General features: G+C 43.1%; 1 protein-coding gene across 1 annotated transcript in view; it reads left to right on the top strand.

The window, feature by feature from the left end:
- Positions 1-2,593: 2,593 nt before the first annotated feature.
- The window catches only part of POLR2B (RNA polymerase II subunit B), a 29,698-nt gene continuing 11,236 nt past the window's right edge, over positions 2,594-21,055 (top strand). Inside the window, exons 1-14 of the mRNA XM_020814920.3 lie at positions 2,594-2,804; positions 5,537-5,609; positions 8,506-8,656; positions 9,918-10,030; positions 10,135-10,354; positions 11,311-11,469; positions 13,322-13,486; positions 13,704-13,900; positions 14,758-14,877; positions 16,065-16,251; positions 17,520-17,663; positions 18,637-18,776; positions 18,864-18,975; positions 20,168-20,322. Coding sequence (XP_020670579.1) covers positions 2,786-2,804; positions 5,537-5,609; positions 8,506-8,656; positions 9,918-10,030; positions 10,135-10,354; positions 11,311-11,469; positions 13,322-13,486; positions 13,704-13,900; positions 14,758-14,877; positions 16,065-16,251; positions 17,520-17,663; positions 18,637-18,776; positions 18,864-18,975; positions 20,168-20,322 — 1,955 coding nt within the window. The 5' untranslated portion in view covers positions 2,594-2,785. The remainder of the gene's footprint in view (positions 2,805-5,536; positions 5,610-8,505; positions 8,657-9,917; positions 10,031-10,134; positions 10,355-11,310; positions 11,470-13,321; positions 13,487-13,703; positions 13,901-14,757; positions 14,878-16,064; positions 16,252-17,519; positions 17,664-18,636; positions 18,777-18,863; positions 18,976-20,167; positions 20,323-21,055) is intronic.

The following is a 21,055-nucleotide window of genomic DNA, read 5'->3' as shown; positions in this document are numbered from 1 at the left end:
TTGAGGTTTGTCATCGCTTTCCTCCCAAGAAGCAGGTGTCTTTTAATTTCGTGGCTGCTGTCTCCATCTGCAGTGATCATGGAGCCCAGGAAAATAAAATCTCCATATCTTCCCCTTCTATTTGCCAAGAGGTGATGGGACCAGTGGCCATGATTTTTGTTTTTTTGATGTTGAGCTTCAGACCATTTTTTGTGCTCCCCTCTTTCACCCTCATTACGAGGTTCTTTAATTCCTCCTCAATTTTGCCATCAGAGTGGTATCGTCTGCATGTCTCAGGTTACTGATATTTCTTCCAGCAGTCTTAATTCCATCTTGGGATTCCTCCAGTCCAGCCTTTCGCATGATGTATTCTGCACTTTAAATAAGCAGTGAGACAATATACAGTCTTGTCATACTCCTTTCCCAATTTTGAACCTATCAGTTGTTCCATATCCAGTTCTAACTGTTGCTTCCTGTCTCACAAATAGATTTCTCAGGATGTAGATAAGGTGACCAGGCACTCCCATTTCTTTAAGAACTTGCCATAGTTTGCTGTGGTCCACACAGTCAATGAAGCAGAAGTAGATATTTTTCTGGAACTCTCTGGCTTTCTTCATAATCCAGCGCATGTTAGCAATTTGGTCTCTAGTTCCTCTGTCCCTTCGGAATCCAGCTTGTACTTCTGGGAGTTCTTGGTCCACATACTGCTGAAGCCTGCCTTGTAGGATTTTGAGCATAACCTTGATCGGATGTGAAATGAGTGCAACTGTACGGTAGTTGGAGCATTCTTTGGCACTGCCCTTCTTTGGGATTGGGATGCAGACTGATCTTTTCCAATCCTCTGGTCACTGCTGAATTTTCCAAACTTGTTGGCATATTGAATGTAGCACCTTAACAGCATCATCTTTTAAGATTTTAATTTAAATAATTCAACTGGAATGCCATCACCCCCACTGGCCTTGTTGTTAGCCATGCTTTCTAAGGCCCACTTGATTTCACTCTCTAGGATGTCTGGCTCAAGGTCAGCAGCCACACTATTTGGGTTGTCCAGGACATCCAGGTCTTTGTGGTATAATTCCTCTGTGTATTCTTGCCACCTCTTCTTGATGTCTTCTGCTTCTGTTAGGTCCCTACCATTTTTGTCCTTTATCATGTCCATCTTTGCACAAAATGTTCCTGTAACATCTCCAATTTTCTTGAACAGATCTCTGGTTTTTACCTTTATTATTGTCCTCTATATCTTTGCACTATTCATTTCAGAAGGCCCTCTTGTCTCTCCTTGCTATTCTTTGGACATCTGCATTCAATTTTCTGTAACTTTCCCTATCTCCCTTGCATTTGGTTTCCCTTTTTCTCTCTGCTATTTGTAAGGCTTCGTTGGACAGCCACTTTGCTTTCTTGCATTTCCTTTTCTTTGGGATGGTTTTTGTTGCTGCCTTCTGTATAATGTTACGAGCCTCCATCCATAGTTCTTCAGGCACTCTGTCCACAAAATTTAGTTCCTTAAATCTGTTCTTCACTTCCACTGTGTATTCATAAGGGATTTGGTTAAGATTATACCTGAATAGCCCAGTGGTTTTTTCTACTTTCTTCAGTTTAAGCTTGAGTTTTACTATAAGAAGCTGCTGATCAGAGCCACAATCAGCTCCAGGTCTTGTTTTTGCTGACTTTATAGAGCTTCTCCATCTTTGACTGCAGAGACATAATCAATCTGATTTCGGTATTGCCCATCTGGTGATGTCCATGTGTAGAGTCGCCTCTTGTGTTGTTGGAAAAGTGCTTTTTATGACCAGCTTGTTCTCTTGACAAAACTCTATTACCTGAAGTACTGACATTCAAAAAGCATGGTGTAGCGATCACCACCTTTTCTGAACCATTTCCCTTCTTTTAAATAAAAAGATGGAAGAATCAGTGGAAAATGGAGAATTCCAAAAAACTCGGTAGTTACAGATGTAAGGGATTATATTAGATGGCCTTTGTGGAGGTTTTCAGATTTACTGCCGGAACTCTAGTGGTTCTTTCGACCAGCCTAAATTGTCCTAGCAAATTGCCACTTGTTGACAAGTCGCTACAGGCATTCCTCAGCACACGCCAGGTCGCAAGGGCAAAGAGCGCAGCCCTTGGCTCGTTGACAAGTGGCAATTCACTAATTGGCATTTATGCAACTGCGCTTGCACTAGCACAAACATCCAGTAGGCCTACGTCCAATACCTCTGTGACTTGGGCGATGTGTAGGTATCACTTCCTCCCCGTTAAAATCCGTGTCTGTCACTTTTATTATTGCACAATAAAAGTGTCAGTGAGAAGTGCTCCTGGAACCGGCTAAATAGTGAATTTTGTCAAAGTATCTGCCTAGGAGAGGGAAAACGGCACGATTTATTTCCATGGGGACAATTAGAAGCCAGAATTTAAGACGCCCGCCCTCATTTGCTCCATGCGCATTCATCACAAGGGCGCGCGCTCGCCCCAAGCTTTTTGCGTCCCCTTCTCTTGGGAAAGACGACCTTGCGAGAACGAGTACACAAGCCGGGCGGTTGGCCGAACTGCGCAGGCGCCACGGCTTAAACTCGCCTATACCCAGTCCGACCCCGACTAGCTCGTCTCGATGGGCTTTGAGCGGAAGTGACGTCTAAAGGGGGAAGGAAGCGACTGGAGGCGCTGGACTTTTGCGCCGGCGCACTGGTCGCTTGGCGCTTCACATCTACGTTGTCTCCATTTGTAGTGTGGCTAGAAAGGAGATCGGTTCGTCTCCCGCCAGTTTCCGTCGTTTTGAGTTGGTGACTCGCCGTAAGGCTCCTTCGCCAAGATGTATGATGCGGACGAAGGTGAGCCGAACCGGGTTGGAGGCTTGGGGCTGGTCAGGTAGACTCCCTCTGTCCATGGAGGATCCTTTGTTGGATGCTGTTCTTGGGTTTTAAAGATCGTCTCTCCTGGGGGTCTCAGGCCGGTTAAGAGTAAAAAATTCTTCTTGAGCAGAGTGACCCGATGAAGAAGAGGACAGGCTGGAGGCGGACATTTGGGCAGGTGTCGCTTGCTTCGAAAGCAGCACCTCCTGAAATGGCTTCTTCTAAGCAGCTGTTAAAGGCGCAGGAATCCTGCCCTCTTTTTCATCCAGTCTCGTTATCGTTCGCTTCCATTACAGGAGTTGGACTGACAGCACCACTGTATGAACGGCTGGTGTTGTTAGCCCATATTATAGGGTTGGGATAGGAAGAGAGAGAGAGAAAGAGAAAGAGAAAGAGAGAGTAGCACAGAGTCAAAGATTTATGGCCTATGAAGTCATTGGCTTAGATTTTATTTACAGGATGAACAGTGCAGAGAGATGAAGCTGAGAAAGAGTCTTGTAGCACCTTAAAGATGAACAAATGGTCCTTGGCATGTGCTTTTGTGGTTGCAGTCCATCAAAGTTTACACCATATCAAATTTAGTCAGTTGTAAGGAAAGGAAATAAGCATATCGGGAAGTAAGCAAAGTCACAACTTTATGAAGTTGATTAGTTTCAGTAAACAATAGTTCAGGTTAGCACTGTTGTCAAATGCTTAAATCTAAGATAGTGTGTCACATTCAGCTTTCTCTCTCTTTTTGTGCAGCAATGTCCAATTCACAATTTGTGTGGGTGCAGATTTTAAAAATACCCTGTTTCCCCGAAAATAAGACCCTGAAAATAAGCCCTAGTATGATTTTTCAGGATCCTCGTAATATAAGCCCTATCCCCAAAATAAGCCCCAGTTAAGTGAAACCCTGCCCTCCACCATTGTGCAGCAACCAGAAGATGACATGTCTGTATTTGCATAAATGTAGATTGCTGTACATGAAAAAATAAAACATCCTCTGAAAATAAGCCCTAATGCGTTTTTTGGAGCAAAAATTAATATAAGACCCTGTCTTATTTTTGGGAAAACATGGTATATCTTCAGTGCCCTCACCAGTGCTAAATAATTGATGGTGTTCAAAACCAACAGTAGCTTCACTGATACTATTCAACCATCCATCCATTCAGTTTGTATCCTGCTCCCAATAGTGTCACAACACTACTCTAGGCAGATTACAACTCTTAAATTAGAAAGTAAAAATAGAAATATTAAAATCGATAGCAATAACCCTTTAAAAAAACTCAGATGGCACCAACTAATCTCAGAACAGATGGAGGAAAAGGGGAGGGAAGAAGAGGAGGTGAGAGAAAATAGCGTGGGGAAGGTGATTAGCTGGGGTCGGTGTAGAAAGCCTCCCTGAAAAGCAGTGTCTTTAACTGCTTCCTGAAAGTCCACAGGGAGGGGGCTAGGTGGAGCTCCCCTGGAAGCTGGTTCCATAAAGTTGGAGCCACCACGAAGAGGACTTACCTTTTGTAGAGAATTTATGGGCCTCCCTTGGGGTGACCACCCGGAGGAGCCTTGACTGGGATGATCTTGTGGGTCAGGCAGATGACATTAAGGAGAGCCACTCTGACAAGTAACATGGACCCAAAGCCATGCAGGGCTTTGTATGTGTGTGTCAAAACCTTGCATCTGATCTGGGATGCCACAGACAATCAGTGGAGTTGAGCCAGAACTGTGTGATTTGGTCAAATTTACTTGCAACAATCACCAATCTGGCTTTCACATTCTGCGCCCACTGAAGTCTCCCGATCAGGTTCAAGGGGACCCCCATGTAGAGGGCATTGCAGTAATTGACCCAGGAGATGACCAGGGCCTGTGCCAAATTCTTAAGGCAGTCCTCATCTAAACAGGGTGAAGTTGGGTGATTAGCCTAAGCTGGTTAAAGGCCACGGCTGCGATCTGGGACTCCCAAGAAAGAGCCGGGTCCCGAAGAATGCTCAAATTAGGCACTTCGTCCCTAAACTGCAGGGGAGTGCCATCCAGCCTAGGGACCATCCCCCCTAACCTATCGGAGGTCCCCCCCAGAAGCAAAATCTCTGTTTTGTCCAAGATCAGTTTGAGTCTGTTGAGCCTGATACTAGGAACAAAAAGATACGTAATGGTGAGAGGTGTTCATGTGAGGTTTGAACTGTACATTCTGAACTGACCCTCATAATAATGATGTATAAAGCAGAATTTTGAATTGCAGTTGTGATCACCTTCTCAACCCTTGTAAAGTGGAACTAGAAATGCAGTCCTTTTTTAATTTTTTGATTTGCCTTAGAGACAGCTTTCTTACAGAGCAACCCTGTATATGTTTACTTGGAACTAAATTACACTGAGTTCAGGGGGTGGGGGTGTTCTTTCCATATAAGCGCACATAGGATTATACGCTTAAGTACTGTTACAGTTGAACAGTTAAACATATGAAAAGCAAACTGATGCTCTTATTCAGTCATAGACCACATGGTAGAATCCTTGGCACACAAGATAAAGTAGATTTAATTCCCTTAAGTATCTTGAATAGCAGGTCTGATAAAGATATCTGACAGATCTTAAAAAACAGTTGCCATTGGGATTTATCAGCCATAGGTTTAAGAAATAAATATAACAAACAAGCAACTTGTATAGATCTTGTGCAAATCTTTACATGGCAACGACTGAAGAAATAACAGCTGAATGTATTGGTCTTTACTTGGCAGATATGCAATATGATGAGGACGATGATGAAATTACCCCAGACTTGTGGCAGGAAGCATGTTGGATTGTCATCAGGTAAATATAAAATAAATGTGATCTAACCAAAAGTAAGCACTTTTTATACTTTCACTGTATTTCAGTGAAAATAAAAAACATCTACCTAACCTCTTTCACTGAAATCAGTGGGGCATGGAGCTGACAGAATGGACATTTTCTGAAAAGAATGACCCTCTGATTTCAATGGGATTTATTCCTGAAGAGAATTACATAGTATTGCAGACATAAAACTCTTAACTTTGGTTGGATTTTATACAACTTTTAAAATGTATTATTAGGTGTTGATGCAAGTAACATTCTGTGATAATATGATAGGAGATAATACAATGACATTATAAGACTGCACAATTGAAATAGCACATTTGTAATAGCAGTTTCCAAATTATTTTGTTCAAGGAAGACATACATTTTAACAACATTTTATCTACTGTATATTGACGCCAACTACTGACAGTGGTTTAAATGTTAGAAATACATAAAATTATTTCCTTCTGTTCTGTGAAAGTGTGACACCCGTTCCCCGGGTCGTGAGGTGATGTTAGGAGTGCCGTCTCGCCCTAGAGCCTCCGTGGGCACCCAGACCGCACCCAAGCCTTTTCCACCACGGATGCTGCACCAGGCAGTGGATACCTTTGATTTAGAAAAGGGCATGAAGGGGTTAAGCATAGCGACCCAGACTCCTCTAGTCTGGGCAGGGAGGGGGGCGAAAGATCCAGAAGAGGGAGCTGTGGGAGAAGTCAGTGAGAGACAGGCGGGGAAAGAAGGCGAATGGGAATGGGTCTCAATCCAGGATCCCTGGTCGGGCAGGTGGGAACAGGTGTGTATGACCAAGCAAGAAGCTGAGGAGAGAAGGAGGAATGAGGCTCGGGTCCGTCCCTCTTACTGGGGAGAAAGAGAGACCCGTGAGTGGAGGCGAAAGCTAGCTGAAGAAAAGAAACGGGTAGAGAGGGAAAGAGAGGAAAAGACCCGATGGCATCTGGAGGAGCTGAGGAGGCTGGGGTACCATCCGGACCCTGGGAACCCCTCGGGGCAACAGCAGCTTCACCCTGGGGATATGCAGGGCTCGAGGAGACGACCCCATTATTGACGATAGAGCGAGATGACTTCGATCCCGAAGAACCCTCCCAGGTTCAGGCCGGTCCATGGGCATCGAAGTCCAGTAACCCTTTTGACGAAGATTGGGTGCCCCTGTATGAACCGTTACTTCAACAGGAGAAGTTTATCCCCAACCTAATTGACGTTTCTATTCCGTTACCACAGTTAAATAAAGAAGACAAGTTATTTGGTTCAGATGCGTCTGAGACTTTATTTGGGAAGGGGGAGGCGAAGAATAACGGACCCTCACAGAAAGTCACTTCATTTTTATGTCTTATAGTGAAAAATAGATTTTCACTGTACTCTTGATAAAGATTTCCCTGTATAAGAACTGAAAAAAATTGATCTGTTTCTGCAGCATGTCAGCTGTGTATGTATCTAGTGATAGATTTCCCAGAGCTGCAGCTATATTGAATTCCACTGTATAGTGCAATATTAATGTGTTGTGCGATGGGAAATTGAATGTGAAGGATATGGATGTGAATGAGAGGGATGTGTTTATGTGTAGTGTGCTATGTTTTCATGTTATGGATGCTATGTTCTTGTGTGTTTTATTATTATGTGTACTGGAGATGGCATTTAATTTCGTTGTACGGAAGTACAATGACAATAAAGTAAATTCAATTCTGTTCAGTTCAGTTCAATTCAATAGATTTGTTCAATCTGATTACCACACACTGCATTTTAAGAGAGTGTTACTTTTTGTGCGCACCTTTTCATAATATACACATTTTTCTATGCTTTTTTGAGTCAAAAACTGTGTTATAAATGCACAGTCAAGGGCCTACGTGCGTTCTGATTTTCCCTACTACTACAGAATGTAGAGGTTGTCAGTGCACCCAAGAGCCAAATGAAATCTTCCTTATCTCTGCTGTTTAGTCATATTACTCAGATGCAGTTAGGACTCTTAAGAATTAATCACCAAACAGTTTAACACTTGTGCATGGTCTCTTCCCCCTCCTTTTTCTTCACTATTTCACTTGTCCTACTGCACCATCTCCCCTGCTTTTACATGTGCCTACATTTCTCAGTCTTAATTTGTAGGCAAAGCACCACCAACTACTTGCAACTTTCTGATTATTTGCTAGACAAAGTAGTTCTGAATGCTTTGGATGCAGGAGGTCCCAAGTGCAGTCCTGGTCATTTTTTATTTAAAAAGATCACAAAGTGTGGATGTGTGAAGCAGCTGTGAAGAGCTGCTGATGGGTACAGTAAACAGTGCAGGACTCTGTGACTGAGCACCGTACAAGTGTGCACATTCCACAGCTGTGGTTCTTGATGAATGTTTCCACCCTGTAGACACAGAATAGATTTCATGCTGTAAGGAGGGCACAAATAAGAAAGGTATCTGAGAATTGTTCTGGGAGAGCTGAAAGCACAGAAGCTTCTGTTTCCACGGTAGTAGTCATTAAAGCTGAAATGTTTAATTGATAGTTGCTTATGTCCTTAAATTTTTCAGTTGAATTAGAAGGCACTACTAATTATTGATCTTTTGAAAAAAAGTAAGATTCAGTTACTTCTCAACATTTTAAAAACTAAGTGATGTCTTAAGAGACAGATTCATCTTTCTGTGTGGTGTCAGAGGGAAAGCTTCTTTCAAGATGATGCATGCTGCAATACATGAATCTAAAAATGAAAGTAATGCCTTTTTGTTTTGAAGCTCTTGGTCTTGCTTATGAGCAAATGTAATCAGTTGGTTGACTAATACTTCTGTACTGATGAGGTGAGTGCTCCAGTGATAGTGCTTGAAGTAAATGTATTTCGAATGGATTGAAACAGTAATTCACTTTATTAACTGAACCTTGTCTGTTTTCCAAAGCTCCTATTTTGATGAAAAAGGCTTAGTGCGACAACAGCTGGATTCTTTTGATGAGTTCATTCAGATGTCTGTGCAGAGAATAGTTGAAGATGCCCCACCAATTGATCTACAAGCAGAAGCTCAACACGCTACAGGAGAAGTAGAAGAGCCGGTAAGTCTTGGCCCTGGAGTTGAAGGGATGGCAGCGTCGGTGCCAGTCTCGCACCTCCTGGGGGGGGGAGAGTGTTCCATAAATGGGATGTCTAGCAGAAACAAAAATAGCTGCAAAGACAAAAGAACTGTGGCAACTTAAGGGCTAACAGATTCAGTTTAGTGAGAGCTTTTGTGCATTATGATCTGTTTCTTCAGACACTTTGAGGGGAATGTGACCCAACGGAGAACTGGCAGAACACCCACATCTTAGACATGGGGGCCACCTACCCACACGGCCCATGAATTAGCTTTGGTTTACTGGCTGTCATTGAGTCTGTTACAGGGTCCATACCCCAGATTAGCAAGTAAAGAAACAAATGAATAAGAAAAAAAATAAGCTAAGAATAAGCTAACATTCATGTTACAGGAAATATGAACAAAGTTCTTCCTCTGGTTGTTGGGATCTTCTTTTTGCCTCTTTCTGACATCTCAGATTTCAGTGCAAAAAACAAAAGCAAAAAGCAAAGCGTGCTGCTTATATACTGCCCCATAGCGCTTCAAGCACTCTCTGGGTGGTTTACAAGTTAATGATGCAGGCTACACAGTGTCTCCCCCCCCCCCCCCGCGAGCTGGGTACTCATTTTACCGACCTCGGAAGGATAGAAGGCTGAATCAACCTTGAGCCAGCTACCTGGAATTGAACCCAGGTTGTGAGCACAGTTTTGGCTGCAGTACAGCAGTTTCACCACTGCGCCACGAGGCTCTTTCACGAGTACCAGTTGTCTGTGAATGTTCAGATCTGTCTTTGCAGTCATGAGTAGAGGTGGCTTGGAGATTCATGTCAGTTTGTAGGCATGGCACCTGTAGGCATGGTGCCTGTCCCCTGCCTCCTCAGTTGGCTCTCCCCCCCCCCCCCACTCACCAGCTGGTGCGCCCTCCATTCCTCCTCTTTGGCTGTTCAACCCGTTTCGACCAGCAGGAGCACAGGCTTCCATGCCCTGCCGCCTTGGCTGGTCGGCCCCTCAGACAAGAGGCAAGGTAGGCAAACTCGTGCTCCTGCTGGGGACTGTCCGAACAGCCGAAGAGGAGAAGAGTGCGTGTGCTCCGACTGGTGAGGGGGTTATTGGCCCACTCTACCCATCTCTAGGTCTGAGGATTAGTTGATACTCTCTACTAAATTTTGCATAATCCTGCTAAAAGAAATTATGTGAGAACGATAGAGGTTCCTGCTTGCTATATGAAATGTGTAATTAAAAACTATGTGTCTGGGTTATTTTCAGCCACGTTATCTTCTGAAATTTGAACAAATTTATCTGTCCAAGCCTACGCATTGGGAAAGGGATGGTGCTCCTTCGCCGATGATGCCAAATGAGGCCAGGCTGAGAAACCTTACGTAAGAAATGCCTGTTCTGTTGTGAACATCATGGTTTGGTGAATTGGTTATCTCTCTCCGAAGCCAAAACAATAACACAAAATTATGTTTAATATATTTCACAGGTATTCTGCTCCGTTGTATGTGGACATAACTAAAACAGTTATTAAGGAAGGAGAAGACCAGTTGCAGACACAACATCAAAAAACATTTATAGGAAAAATTCCTATCATGCTGCGATCAACGTATTGTCTCTTAAATGGTTTGACTGACCGTGATCTTTGTCAACTGAACGAATGCCCCCTTGACCCTGGCGGTTATTTCATTATTAATGGCTCAGAAAAGGTAAGGTAATATGCCAACCACCACTTCTAGGGTGGTATCACATTTATTGAAGGGATGTTACAAATGAGCTCCCAGAGTTTTTCCTAGTTGCCCCTACAGTGGTGCCTTGTAAGACGATTGCCTCGCGGGACAATTAATCAGCAAGACGATGGGTTTTTGCGATTGCTGTTGCACTTTGCAAGACGGTTTTTCCTATGGACAATTTTCGCAAGATGATGTTTGGGTCTATGCTTCACAAGACAGTTTTCTCCCCATTGGAACACATTAAATAGATTTCAGTGCATTCCAATGGGGAACCGTGTTTCACAAGACAATGTTTTTGCAAGACAGTGATTTTCGTGGAACGAATTAACATCATCTTGTGAGGCACCACTGTATTTGGTTGGTCTGAACACTGGGCTATTCCTTGTGTGGTTACGTGGGGGTGGGATGGGATTTCCAGTTCCATCTTCTGCTTAGAACAAAGCAGGGAGGAAAGCTAGACTTAAAGATACTAAGGCACATAGGAGTTGCTCTTTTTGCTGAATGGACTTGAACTGAGGTGACCTTGGACCAAGATTTTAGACCATCTTTCAGAGATTTCCGGTGGTTGGTCCACCACATTTTAGAAGAACTGAGATCATTAATGTGCTAATGTTGTTTGTGCCATCAAGTTCTTTCCGACGTACGGCAGTCCTGTTAGCTGCAAAGTACTCAGAAGTACATCCTTTTGGTAGCACTGCAAGGCCATGCAACTTACCCAGGACTACATGGGTTGAAAGACACTTTAACCTGTCATTCACACATACTCCTAACCTCTGGCTCCACAGCCAGATACCTAAACCGCAGAGTAGATATGGGGGTATTCGTATACGAATACAAATGTCCCCACACAAGTGGAAATAACTCAGTGAGTCAAAGTGATTCCTTATGAAAGCAAATGATTTAATCTTTGTCTCCTTATGTTCTGTGGACAGGTTCTGATTGCCCAAGAGAAGATGGCTACAAACACAGTATATGTCTTTGCAAAGAAGGACTCCAAATATGCATACACAGGAGAATGCCGCTCTTGCCTGGAGAATTCTTCGCGGCCCACAAGTACTATATGGGTTAGCATGCTGGCCAGAGGTGGGCAGGTGAGCATTTTTCACATATAGTTGAACTTTGGGGATCTTTGGAGGATGAGCAGTGTGTTTTTGAATGGCTTTGATTTTAAACTTGGAACTCCATAACCAGACCTGAGTTGTGGGGCGAGTGACGGCTGAGTAGTTTTCTGAGTCCCGCCCAGCCTGCATTGGGTTTCCTTTGAGTTGACAGAGTTGTGGACTTCTTCCTCAGCTCAGTTCTCCTGTCAGTTCAGTGGGAGCAGCCGTGCCTCTTTAAGTTCCTTTTGGGTAGTCTGCCGTAACTGGCAATTTCTGAACTATAGCTTTTCTCCTGTACATTTACATATAAGATCACATACTAATTTTTTGACTCGTCATCGTCGTTTAGTCGTGTCCGACTCTTCGTGACCCCATGGACCAGAGCATGCCAGGCCCTCCTGTCTTCCACTGCCTCCAGGAGTTCCGTCAATTTCATGTTGGTTGCTTCGCAGACACTGTCCAACCATCTCGTCCTCTGTCGTCCCCTTCTCCTCTTGCCGTCACACTTTCCTAACATCAAGGTCTTTTCCAAGGAGTCTTCTCTTCTCATGAGATGGCCAAAGTATTGGAGCCTCAGCTTCAGGATCTGTCCTTCCAGTGAGCACTCAGGGTTGATTTCCTTTAAAATTGATAGGTTTGTTCTCCTTGCAGTCCAGGGGACTCTCAGGAGCCTCCTCCAGCACCACAATTCAAAGGCATCAATTCTTCGGCGGTCAGCTTTCTTTATGGTCCAGCTCTCACTTTACATCACTACAGGAAAAAACATAGCTTTGACTATTCAGACTTTTGTTGGCAAGGTGATGTCTCTGCTTTTTAAGATGCTGTCAAGGTTTGTCATTGCTTTCCTCCCAAGAAGCAGGCATCTTTTAATTTTTTGACTAATTGTATATAAATTTTCAAACCTCTCTGCATTTTCCTAGGATCCTTCTCTATTGTTTTGTACTTTTTATAGCTTTTTCTGTCGACTGATGGCTTCTACTGTCTTGCATTATTTAGTGCCTCTTCTGCCTTCGCTCAGCCCCTTTACCTCTTGAGAGAAAGAAGGCAAGAACGGCCAGATCCTCTTCACTGCAATTGAGCAACCTTGCTCTGATAAACATTTGAACTTAGCCATTTTGATTTATTGCCCAGTTTTAACCATGCTTACTCAGCACTGATCAAGTTTTATATTAATAGGACTTTACAATAAACCACTTGAACATTTTCTCTCAAACATAAACAGCTTGTTATTTCTTGTTGTTGTTACTTCTGTCAAGTTGGAACTGACTTATAGCAACTCTAATAGGGTTTTCAAGAAGTGAGATGTTTAAGGAGTGGTTTTACTAGTTCTTCTTCTCCCCTAGTTAGTTTCCACGGCTAAGTGGGGATTCAAATCTATAACAAACAAAAAACTTCAAACTACTGTTGGATTCAGTTTTCAAGATGTTTTGTGGAATCAAACATAAGAGAAAGTTTTGCAATCTTTTATTCTCTTTGCACATGCTCAATGAACATTTGAGCTCCTTTTTTGTTATATGAATCTTTTTTTTCTTCATGCTGATTTTGAATCCCTCTAATTTTTGAAAATACTAGGAAGATCAGCTCTTCATAATCATAAAAGATCTCTTTGACTCTTGATTTAGAGATCTGATAACTTAATCATTGTTCGGAAAGACAATTGGGAAGTTATGCAGATGTAGTATCACAGTATCTGAGCAGTAGCTTAAAAATTGTGGGGAAGGAACGTTACATATATTAGGACAAATCTGCTTTAACCTTGGCTTAACATAACAGTATGTAGAGATCTAATTTGCACTGTTTGAATGCCAATATTCTGAAAATGTGTTTCTCTGTCTATCCTTAGGGTGCAAAGAAAAGTGCCATAGGCCAGCGCATTGTAGCAACCTTGCCGTATATCAAGCAGGAAGTACCCATCATTATTGTTTTCCGAGCCTTAGGCTTTGTCTCTGACAGAGACATATTAGAACATATAATCTATGATTTTGAGGATCCTGAGATGATGGAAATGGTAATTGCATTGATTTTTCTACACTCATTCTTGTCATAGAACAGTGTGTACTTGAAACATTTTTCTGTGTACGAAGCCCAGGATGAGAAGGTGGTTGCTGACATTTCACTTGTGTGATCCTGTTCTGCACATGCTCATTTGCCAGTGTTTGATGTCATAAGTGTTGGGGAAGTTCCTCACCCTCTTTATGTTGTGTTTTTCTTTTTATATATGGCAGGTTAAGCCCTCTTTGGATGAGGCGTTTGTCATCCAGGAACAGAATGTTGCCCTGAACTTCATTGGTTCAAGAGGGGCTAAGCCTGGCGTCACTAAAGAGAAAAGAATCAAATATGCAAAGGAAGTTTTGCAGAAAGAGATGCTTCCACATGTTGGTGTCAGTGACTTTTGTGAAACCAAAAAGGCTTATTTTCTTGGGTATGTAAAAATAAATAATAGCGTACACCTGAAAACCTGTTTGCCTGTGGTTTGAATTAGCAGTCAAGATGTGAAGCCAGAAACCAGAAGAAATAGTGATCCACAGTAACTGGTCTGTAAAATATGCAGCATTGGTTTCCTTTCCAATAAATGTTTGAAGCAATGCAATTAAAAGTGTAGCATAATTAAAATTCTGTTCTTTATCTGTAAGGTGAAAAAACATTGTCTGTTAGAAACTGTACAAAAGCACATGCAGCTGTTCATCTGGTAGTCCAAGTGACTGAGTGTTTTATTGCAGACAAGCGAAGTATATTTTAGTCTTCTGCTTGTCTTTGCAGTCACAAAGAGACAGGAACGTGTAAACCTTCAGGAAATAGGTCTTGGAGGGCAATGTTTATTTTGATTGTGCTGTTTTTATTGTTATTTAATCATATTTTATGATTTTGTAAGCCGTCCCGAGTAGACGCTGTCTAGGGGGGCAGGGTATAAATCAAATGAATAAATAAAAATAAATCCGCTGGGCGCATCACTGATACAGGAAGCCAAAGGGTAGACATCGGTGCCATTACCTACTGGAGATGAAATTTTGGATTGGGATGGTGCTGTATTAGAACTGGAGGCTTTTGAGCGCCTTTTGTTTCATGGGATGTTATGATGTAATTGGGCTCAAAAAGATGTATTTTCTTTTCTCTGCATCTGGAGTAGGGGCAGGTAGAAGTCCTTCATCGGGCGGGGGGACGGGACACATCTTATTCATCAATGTTTTGAAAACCAAGTGATGTATGTTATTTATATCATGCGTGTTTAAAAAATGTGGAGGTCCAGCTGCTGTTCAGTTCCTTTTCTGCCTCCTTTAGCTACATGGTTCATCGGCTGTTGCTGGCAGCCTTAGGGAGAAGGGAGCTGGATGACAGAGATCACTACGGCAACAAACGGCTGGACCTTGCGGGGCCCTTGCTTGCTTTTCTGTTCAGAGGGTAAGTCCAACAGCTTGCTGTAGCTATTTGATGATGGCCCGTATCAGTTTGAATCCTGGGAGGGATATGGATGGAATGTGACTTACTTTCTTTCTCCCCCACCCTCTGGTGAATAGGATGGTAACTGGGTGGTGCGGGGGTAGGTGGGTTTGCCTCAAATCAGGCATGTGACATGGGGAAGGCTGTGCACACAATATACCTAAACCCTTTTATTTTATTTTGGTAATGAATTTGAAGGCTAATATGTTCTGGACACGTTTTTGTAGTGGAGTTCAAGGCCTCTTACTTTGTGTCTGGAGGACTCCCAAGCTGATGTGAATGCTGGTCTTGTCCCTCATAATAGCCTCTTAGTGGTACACTCTGCTACCCTGAGCAGACTGGGTCTGGCCTGATGTCAGAAGGGAAGGAAGGTCAGTTCTGGTCGTTATGTGGACTGGAGATCTCAAGGAAGTACCTGCGACCTCTAGGTAGAGGTAGGAAAGAATGCTGCCTGAAACGCTAGAGAGCCACTGCCAGTCAGAAAGGATAATACTGGGCTAGATGGACAAATACTCTGACTTGGTAGAAGGCAGCTTCCTGTGTTCCTGCTAGGTAGCATACCAAAGTATATTTGAACGTGATGTCATTCTGAGCCTTTGTCTGTTATTTCTGGGGATTGATTTGAGTGGTCACAGAGAGAGATCTATAGTGGCGCCTCGTTTAATGACGATTATCCCTGTTTAAAAAATACATCTTTTTGCGAAGAATCGCTTCCTGAAGCAGGGAACCAATCATCGCAAAGCGAAAAAACCCTATTTAGACCATAGTGGGACAGATCTGTAGAGAACGGTTCTATGAACCTCCACTAGTGGTGATGGCTGTGTTACTGTCACTATCACAGGCAATATGCTTCCCAGGACCAATTCCTGGGGCATGCAAGCTCTTGCAGTCATTGGCGGCTTGTGGACTTCCCGGAGGCATCTGATTGGCTGCTTTGGGAACAGACTGCTGACTCTGGAAGGCCTTTGCTCTGATGCAGCCGGGCTCTACTTCGCAGTTCCTATGAATGACAGTCACATTGAAATCAGTGGAGTTGCATGGGAGTAACCTTCTGACCTGGGGCCGTTTTGTTTAGTACTTTGCATGGAGTTTTCTGGGGATTGACAGAAAACTTTCAGTTCAATTTCTTTTTCTGATTCCTTCAACAGAATGTTTAAGAACTTGTTGAAAGAAGTTCGAATATACGCACAGAAGTTTATTGACCGAGGGAAAGATTTTAACTTGGAGCTGGCAATTAAAACGAGGATCATATCGGATGGTCTGAAATACTCCCTAGCTACTGGGAATTGGGGAGACCAGAAGAAAGCTCACCAGGCCAGAGCTGGCGTATCTCAAGTAAGTGTTCTGCCAACCTTCCGAAGTTATGTTCAGCCAAACAATTGTGTTTAGGTTTCAGGTCTCATATTCATCATCCTGTTAGAGATTATTGCCTGTATTCATGGTTCCCAATTTTGATTAACTCAGGTGTTCTTGGATTGCAGCTCCCAGAAGCCATCATCACTAGCTGTGCTGGCCAGGGTTTCTGGGAGTTGCAGTCCAGGCACACCTTGGTTACCCAAGGTTGGGAACTATTGGCCTATATCATAGAAGAATATTCCTGTAGTTGTGATGGAATGGAGAATGAGAGCTGTTTGATTTGTTGGTTGAAAGCAATATACAATATTTCATTTTCTCTCCCTGGCCTATAGTCTGCCAGTTTTAGCTTCCAGAAAAAACCCCAGCCTATTTTATACTGTAGCTAAGAATCCCAGCTCCCCCTTGAATTGTTGCTTCTTTGTCTTCTTTCCCTTCACCCTCTGTCCACAGTTTATTCTGTTGCTTTTCCTTGAGCTTCGCTTCTGAGAGCCTTCGTTTCGTAGCTCTGAAGACTCCCCCTGGCCAGCCGCAGAGCCCCTCTGTTCTTAAGCATTCGCTCCTGCCACCTGAACTGTTCCTCCCTCTGTTTTTGGATAGTAGGTGGAAAGTCAGCTGCCTTGTGTGTTGGTTGTGTGACTCTTCCCCACCCTCCTGTAAGAAATTAAGCCAAAGCAGCAAGTGTCAGGTTTTTAACCCTTTCGGGACGGGTAGGGTTCTTCATTTACTAGAGAGCTGTCTTTCCTTCCCCCGATTCCCATGCTTGTCTAGTCAACAACTGAGGTTACCAGCTTCATTCTGATTATTTTTTAGTGACCAAAGAATTTGCTCAAAATTTTCCTTAGCATTTATAATGGAAATGTAGCATGATGCCCATCTTGGCAGCAAGAACCGAACTAAGTCAAGGAACTGAACTCTTTTGAGAGAGCAGTCCTTTAAAAAATCATTGTAAAAGACCTTTGATGAAACTTCCCATGAACTCCCACAGAAGGATGTGGATTCTCCTTGTATGGGACCCACATTTACTTACGCGTACCTATGAGGTTGCACTGCATCCTAGTCCTTCTCTGTTTCTGAGCTGAGCTCTTTTGTCTTAGGTAGAAAAAATAGTCAAGGTAAGGTATGGGAAATAGTGCAAATGAATTTATGTTGACTATTTTTGGTGACTAAATATACTTGATATTGATATGATCTGGATTATATTTCTCATGTGTATACTTAAAAATGTTGTTATATCCTATATCTTCAAGGTGTTGAATCGTCTCACCTTTGCGTCTACGCTTTCTCACTTACGTCGCTTGAATTCCCCTATTGGGAGAGATGGCAAGCTAGCAAAGCCAAGGCAGCTGCACAACACCTTGTGGGGCATGGTTTGTCCTGCTGAAACTCCAGAGGTAACAAAGAATCTATTGAAATAACTTTGCGTGTGTGGGTGAATGCACATAATATAGTGCTACTCAATGCTATAGCAAAAGAGAAGTATAGATAAACAGAGATTGTTCTGCTAATAACATTTTTAGTAGTATGTTACTGGGACTTCTATTTTGGCAGTTAGGGCTTGGTTTTGGCTATTGTGTGAATCATCACGTTTGAGGGCCAAATTATCATTTCACAAATGGCTTAGATAATGATATCAAGAAGCAAGAGTAACCTTTATGCATTGCTGCAGCTTGCGTCCATGGGTTTTTTGTTTTCATTTTGCAATGACAATTTGTTCCGATTTTTGACTTCATAGTCAAATTTGGTAATGTGGAAACCATTGGCCTGGGGCAGTGGCTCCCAACCTTGAGTTATCCAGGTGTTCTTGGACTGCAACTCCCAGAAGCCTTCAGCACCAGCTGTGTTGGCCTGGGGTTTTGAGAACTGCAGTCCAGGAACACCTGAGTTAACCAAGGTTGGGAACCACTGCCCTAGAGAAATGTGTTCCAGAAATCCTTGACTTTCTGAAATGCTTCATAGTGAAAACTAGCAGTGGCAGCCGTCATTTCTTGAAAAAGAACTTGCACTTGGCTATCAGTTTTCTGGTGCAGAGCTTCGTGGAGTACTGACCAGGTTTTAGGGCATATGTTCATTTGATACAGGTTGGTAGCGAGGCCCAATAGTGCTAAACGCTGCCTAAATTAAATGTGTGTCCACAACACACCCCATAATCTTCTGCATGGAACTTCTGTCCCCTGCAAAATTTTCTTAGCAGAAGGGTCAATGTGGATGTTCCATGAAGTAGAAAATGAGAAAACTTTGCTTTAAGCACAATCTGTCTTAGTAGAATAAGTGCCAGAATGTTTGTGTTTTATGGGCCTCATGAAGCTAGTGAATTATCTTGAAGACACTTCAGTGTGAATGCTAAGGAATTCCATCTGTTCCTAGGGTCATGCTGTGGGGCTTGTGAAGAATCTAGCTTTAATGGCGTATATATCTGTGGGGTCCCAGCCATCCCCCATTTTAGAGTTTTTAGAAGAATGGAGCATGGAAAACCTGGAGGAAATCTCTCCAGCAGCTATTGCAGAGTAAGTGAAAAATGTGGTTGCATTTCGGTATGTTCTCGGTGGCCGAGTCTAGTATACCCTACTCATAACTTTTTCTTCTTTCTGAAGTGCCACAAAGATCTTTGTGAATGGCTGCTGGGTTGGAATACACAAAGACCCAGAACAGCTGATGAGCACCCTTAGGAAACTACGTCGTCAGATGGACATCATTGTGTCAGAGGTAAATACTGAGTGGGCATTCTAGCTATACAGTGGTGTCTCGCTTAATGATTGTAATTGGTTCCAAAAAATTCATTGCTATGGGAAGACATCGCTAAGCGAAACACGTTTTCCCATAGAGATGCATTGAAAACCGGATAATCCGTTCCAATGGGAACGGATTACTGTCCTTAAGCGAAAATAGCCATAGGAAACATCACTAAGCGAAACACAGTTCTCCCATTGGAATGCATTGAAACCTTTTCAATGCATTTCAATGGGGGAGGAAAAAAATCACCAAAAATTCAAAAAGAGTCAGAACAAACCCAAATTTGGTTAACAAAGGGTTTATTAAGTGCACTAACGATTTCAAGCACTCTAAACCCTTTTAAAACAATTTAACACCTTTTAAAAATAGCGAAAACGGAGCTGTCAAAAACATCGCTAAGCGAAACGGGGGACTAAACTGTCATCACTAAGCGAAGCAAGGTCCCGAACATCGCTATGTGAAATTTCCCCATTGAAAACATCGCTAAACGACGTGCAAGATCGCTCCAAAAACCTCATCGCTAAGTGAATGCATCGTTAAACGAGGCAATCGCTAAGCGAGGCACCACTGTACTAGTATAGTAATATTTCTTGGCTTATGAAAACTACTTAAAGGAAGAATGTTCATTTAGGTTTGTAAATGGATTCAGCTGAATCCATTTACAAACCTTAAATGAAACTTGTTCCTTTATGTAGATTTCAGCTGAATCCATTCACAGACCTAAATGGCCAGTTCTAGTACTTCCTGTATGGGACGTGGTGACGCTGTGGGCTAAACCACAGAAGCCTGTGCTGCAGGGTCAGAAGACCAAGCAGTCGTAAGATCGAATCCATGTGACGGAGTGAGTGCCCGTTGCACGTCCCAGCTCCCGCCAACCTAGCGGTTCGAAAGCATGTAAATGCAAATAGATAAATAGGGACCACCTCGGTGGGAAGGTAACAGTGTTCCGTGTCTAAGTTGCACTGGCCATGTGACCACGGAAGATTGTCTTCGGACAAAACGCTGGCTCTGTGGCTTGGAAACAGGGATAAGCACCGCCCCCTAGAGTCGAACACGACTGGACAAAAATGGTTAAGGGGAACCTTTACATTTTTAGTACTTCCTGTTATTGTGCTAAATATTTGCTGTTAAAAGTTGTGCTTGAGAATGTTGTTTGTTTCTCCAGGTGTCCATGATCAGGGATATCAGGGAGCGAGAAATCCGCATTTATACAGATGCTGGCAGGATTTGCCGCCCACTTCTGATTGTGGAAAAACAAAAGTTGTTGCTGAAAAAAAGGCATATTGACCAATTGAAGGAGCGAGAGTATAACAACTACAGGTAAGAAGCTCCCGAAGGATTTAGCTTTCTTTGGAGGGATTTTGTACCAGGCCCTTTCCTGCATCTCTGTTAGCATGGATAGAAGATATTTTGCTACTGAGTGTGCATTGCCACACACATGCTGGTCCTTGGATATGGTTCAAAAATGGCATTATATCACTGATTGCCAAGCCAGATTTGGCCTGGTCAAAGGATGAAGGCATTCCACCCTCATATAAAGCAGAGTGTTATGGTTGGCAAACATTTTGAGCATTTTTGCCTTGGGTCTAACCTGAGCAGCTTGCCAAATGCACTGGCCACACCGGAGCATTTCCCTAAATGACTTTGGGTGTGCCCTTGAAGGATTTGTATGTCACAGTTCAAGTATCACTAACAATGCCATTCTTAAAATGAGTTCTTGCCACCGTTTGGGATGTGTTTCCCTCTGTTTATGAAAGGGAGTGGCCAGGATGCCAGCTGGCCAGGCCTTGGTCACCACGGGACTGACAAGAGGGGACGTGTGTAGCTAGAACAGTGGTTCCCAACCTTGAGTCTCCAGATGCTCTTGAGCTACAACTCCCTGCAATCCTGGCCAGCACAGGTCGTGATGAAGGCTTCTGGGAGTTTTAGTCCAAGAACATCTGAGCACCAAGATTGGGAATCAGTGGGCTAAAGCCTTTGATCTTAAACAAATGGCAGTATTGAGGCTAAAGTCAGCCTCAGTGTATATGAGCGTGAATTAGTTGAGTTGTTG

The sequence above is a fragment of the Pogona vitticeps genome, chromosome 2, assembly GCF_051106095.1.
Source record: "Pogona vitticeps strain Pit_001003342236 chromosome 2, PviZW2.1, whole genome shotgun sequence".
NCBI lineage: Eukaryota > Metazoa > Chordata > Lepidosauria > Squamata > Agamidae > Pogona > Pogona vitticeps.
Note: the sequence above shows the minus strand (reverse complement) of the source record. Positions and strands in the feature narration are given on the sequence as shown.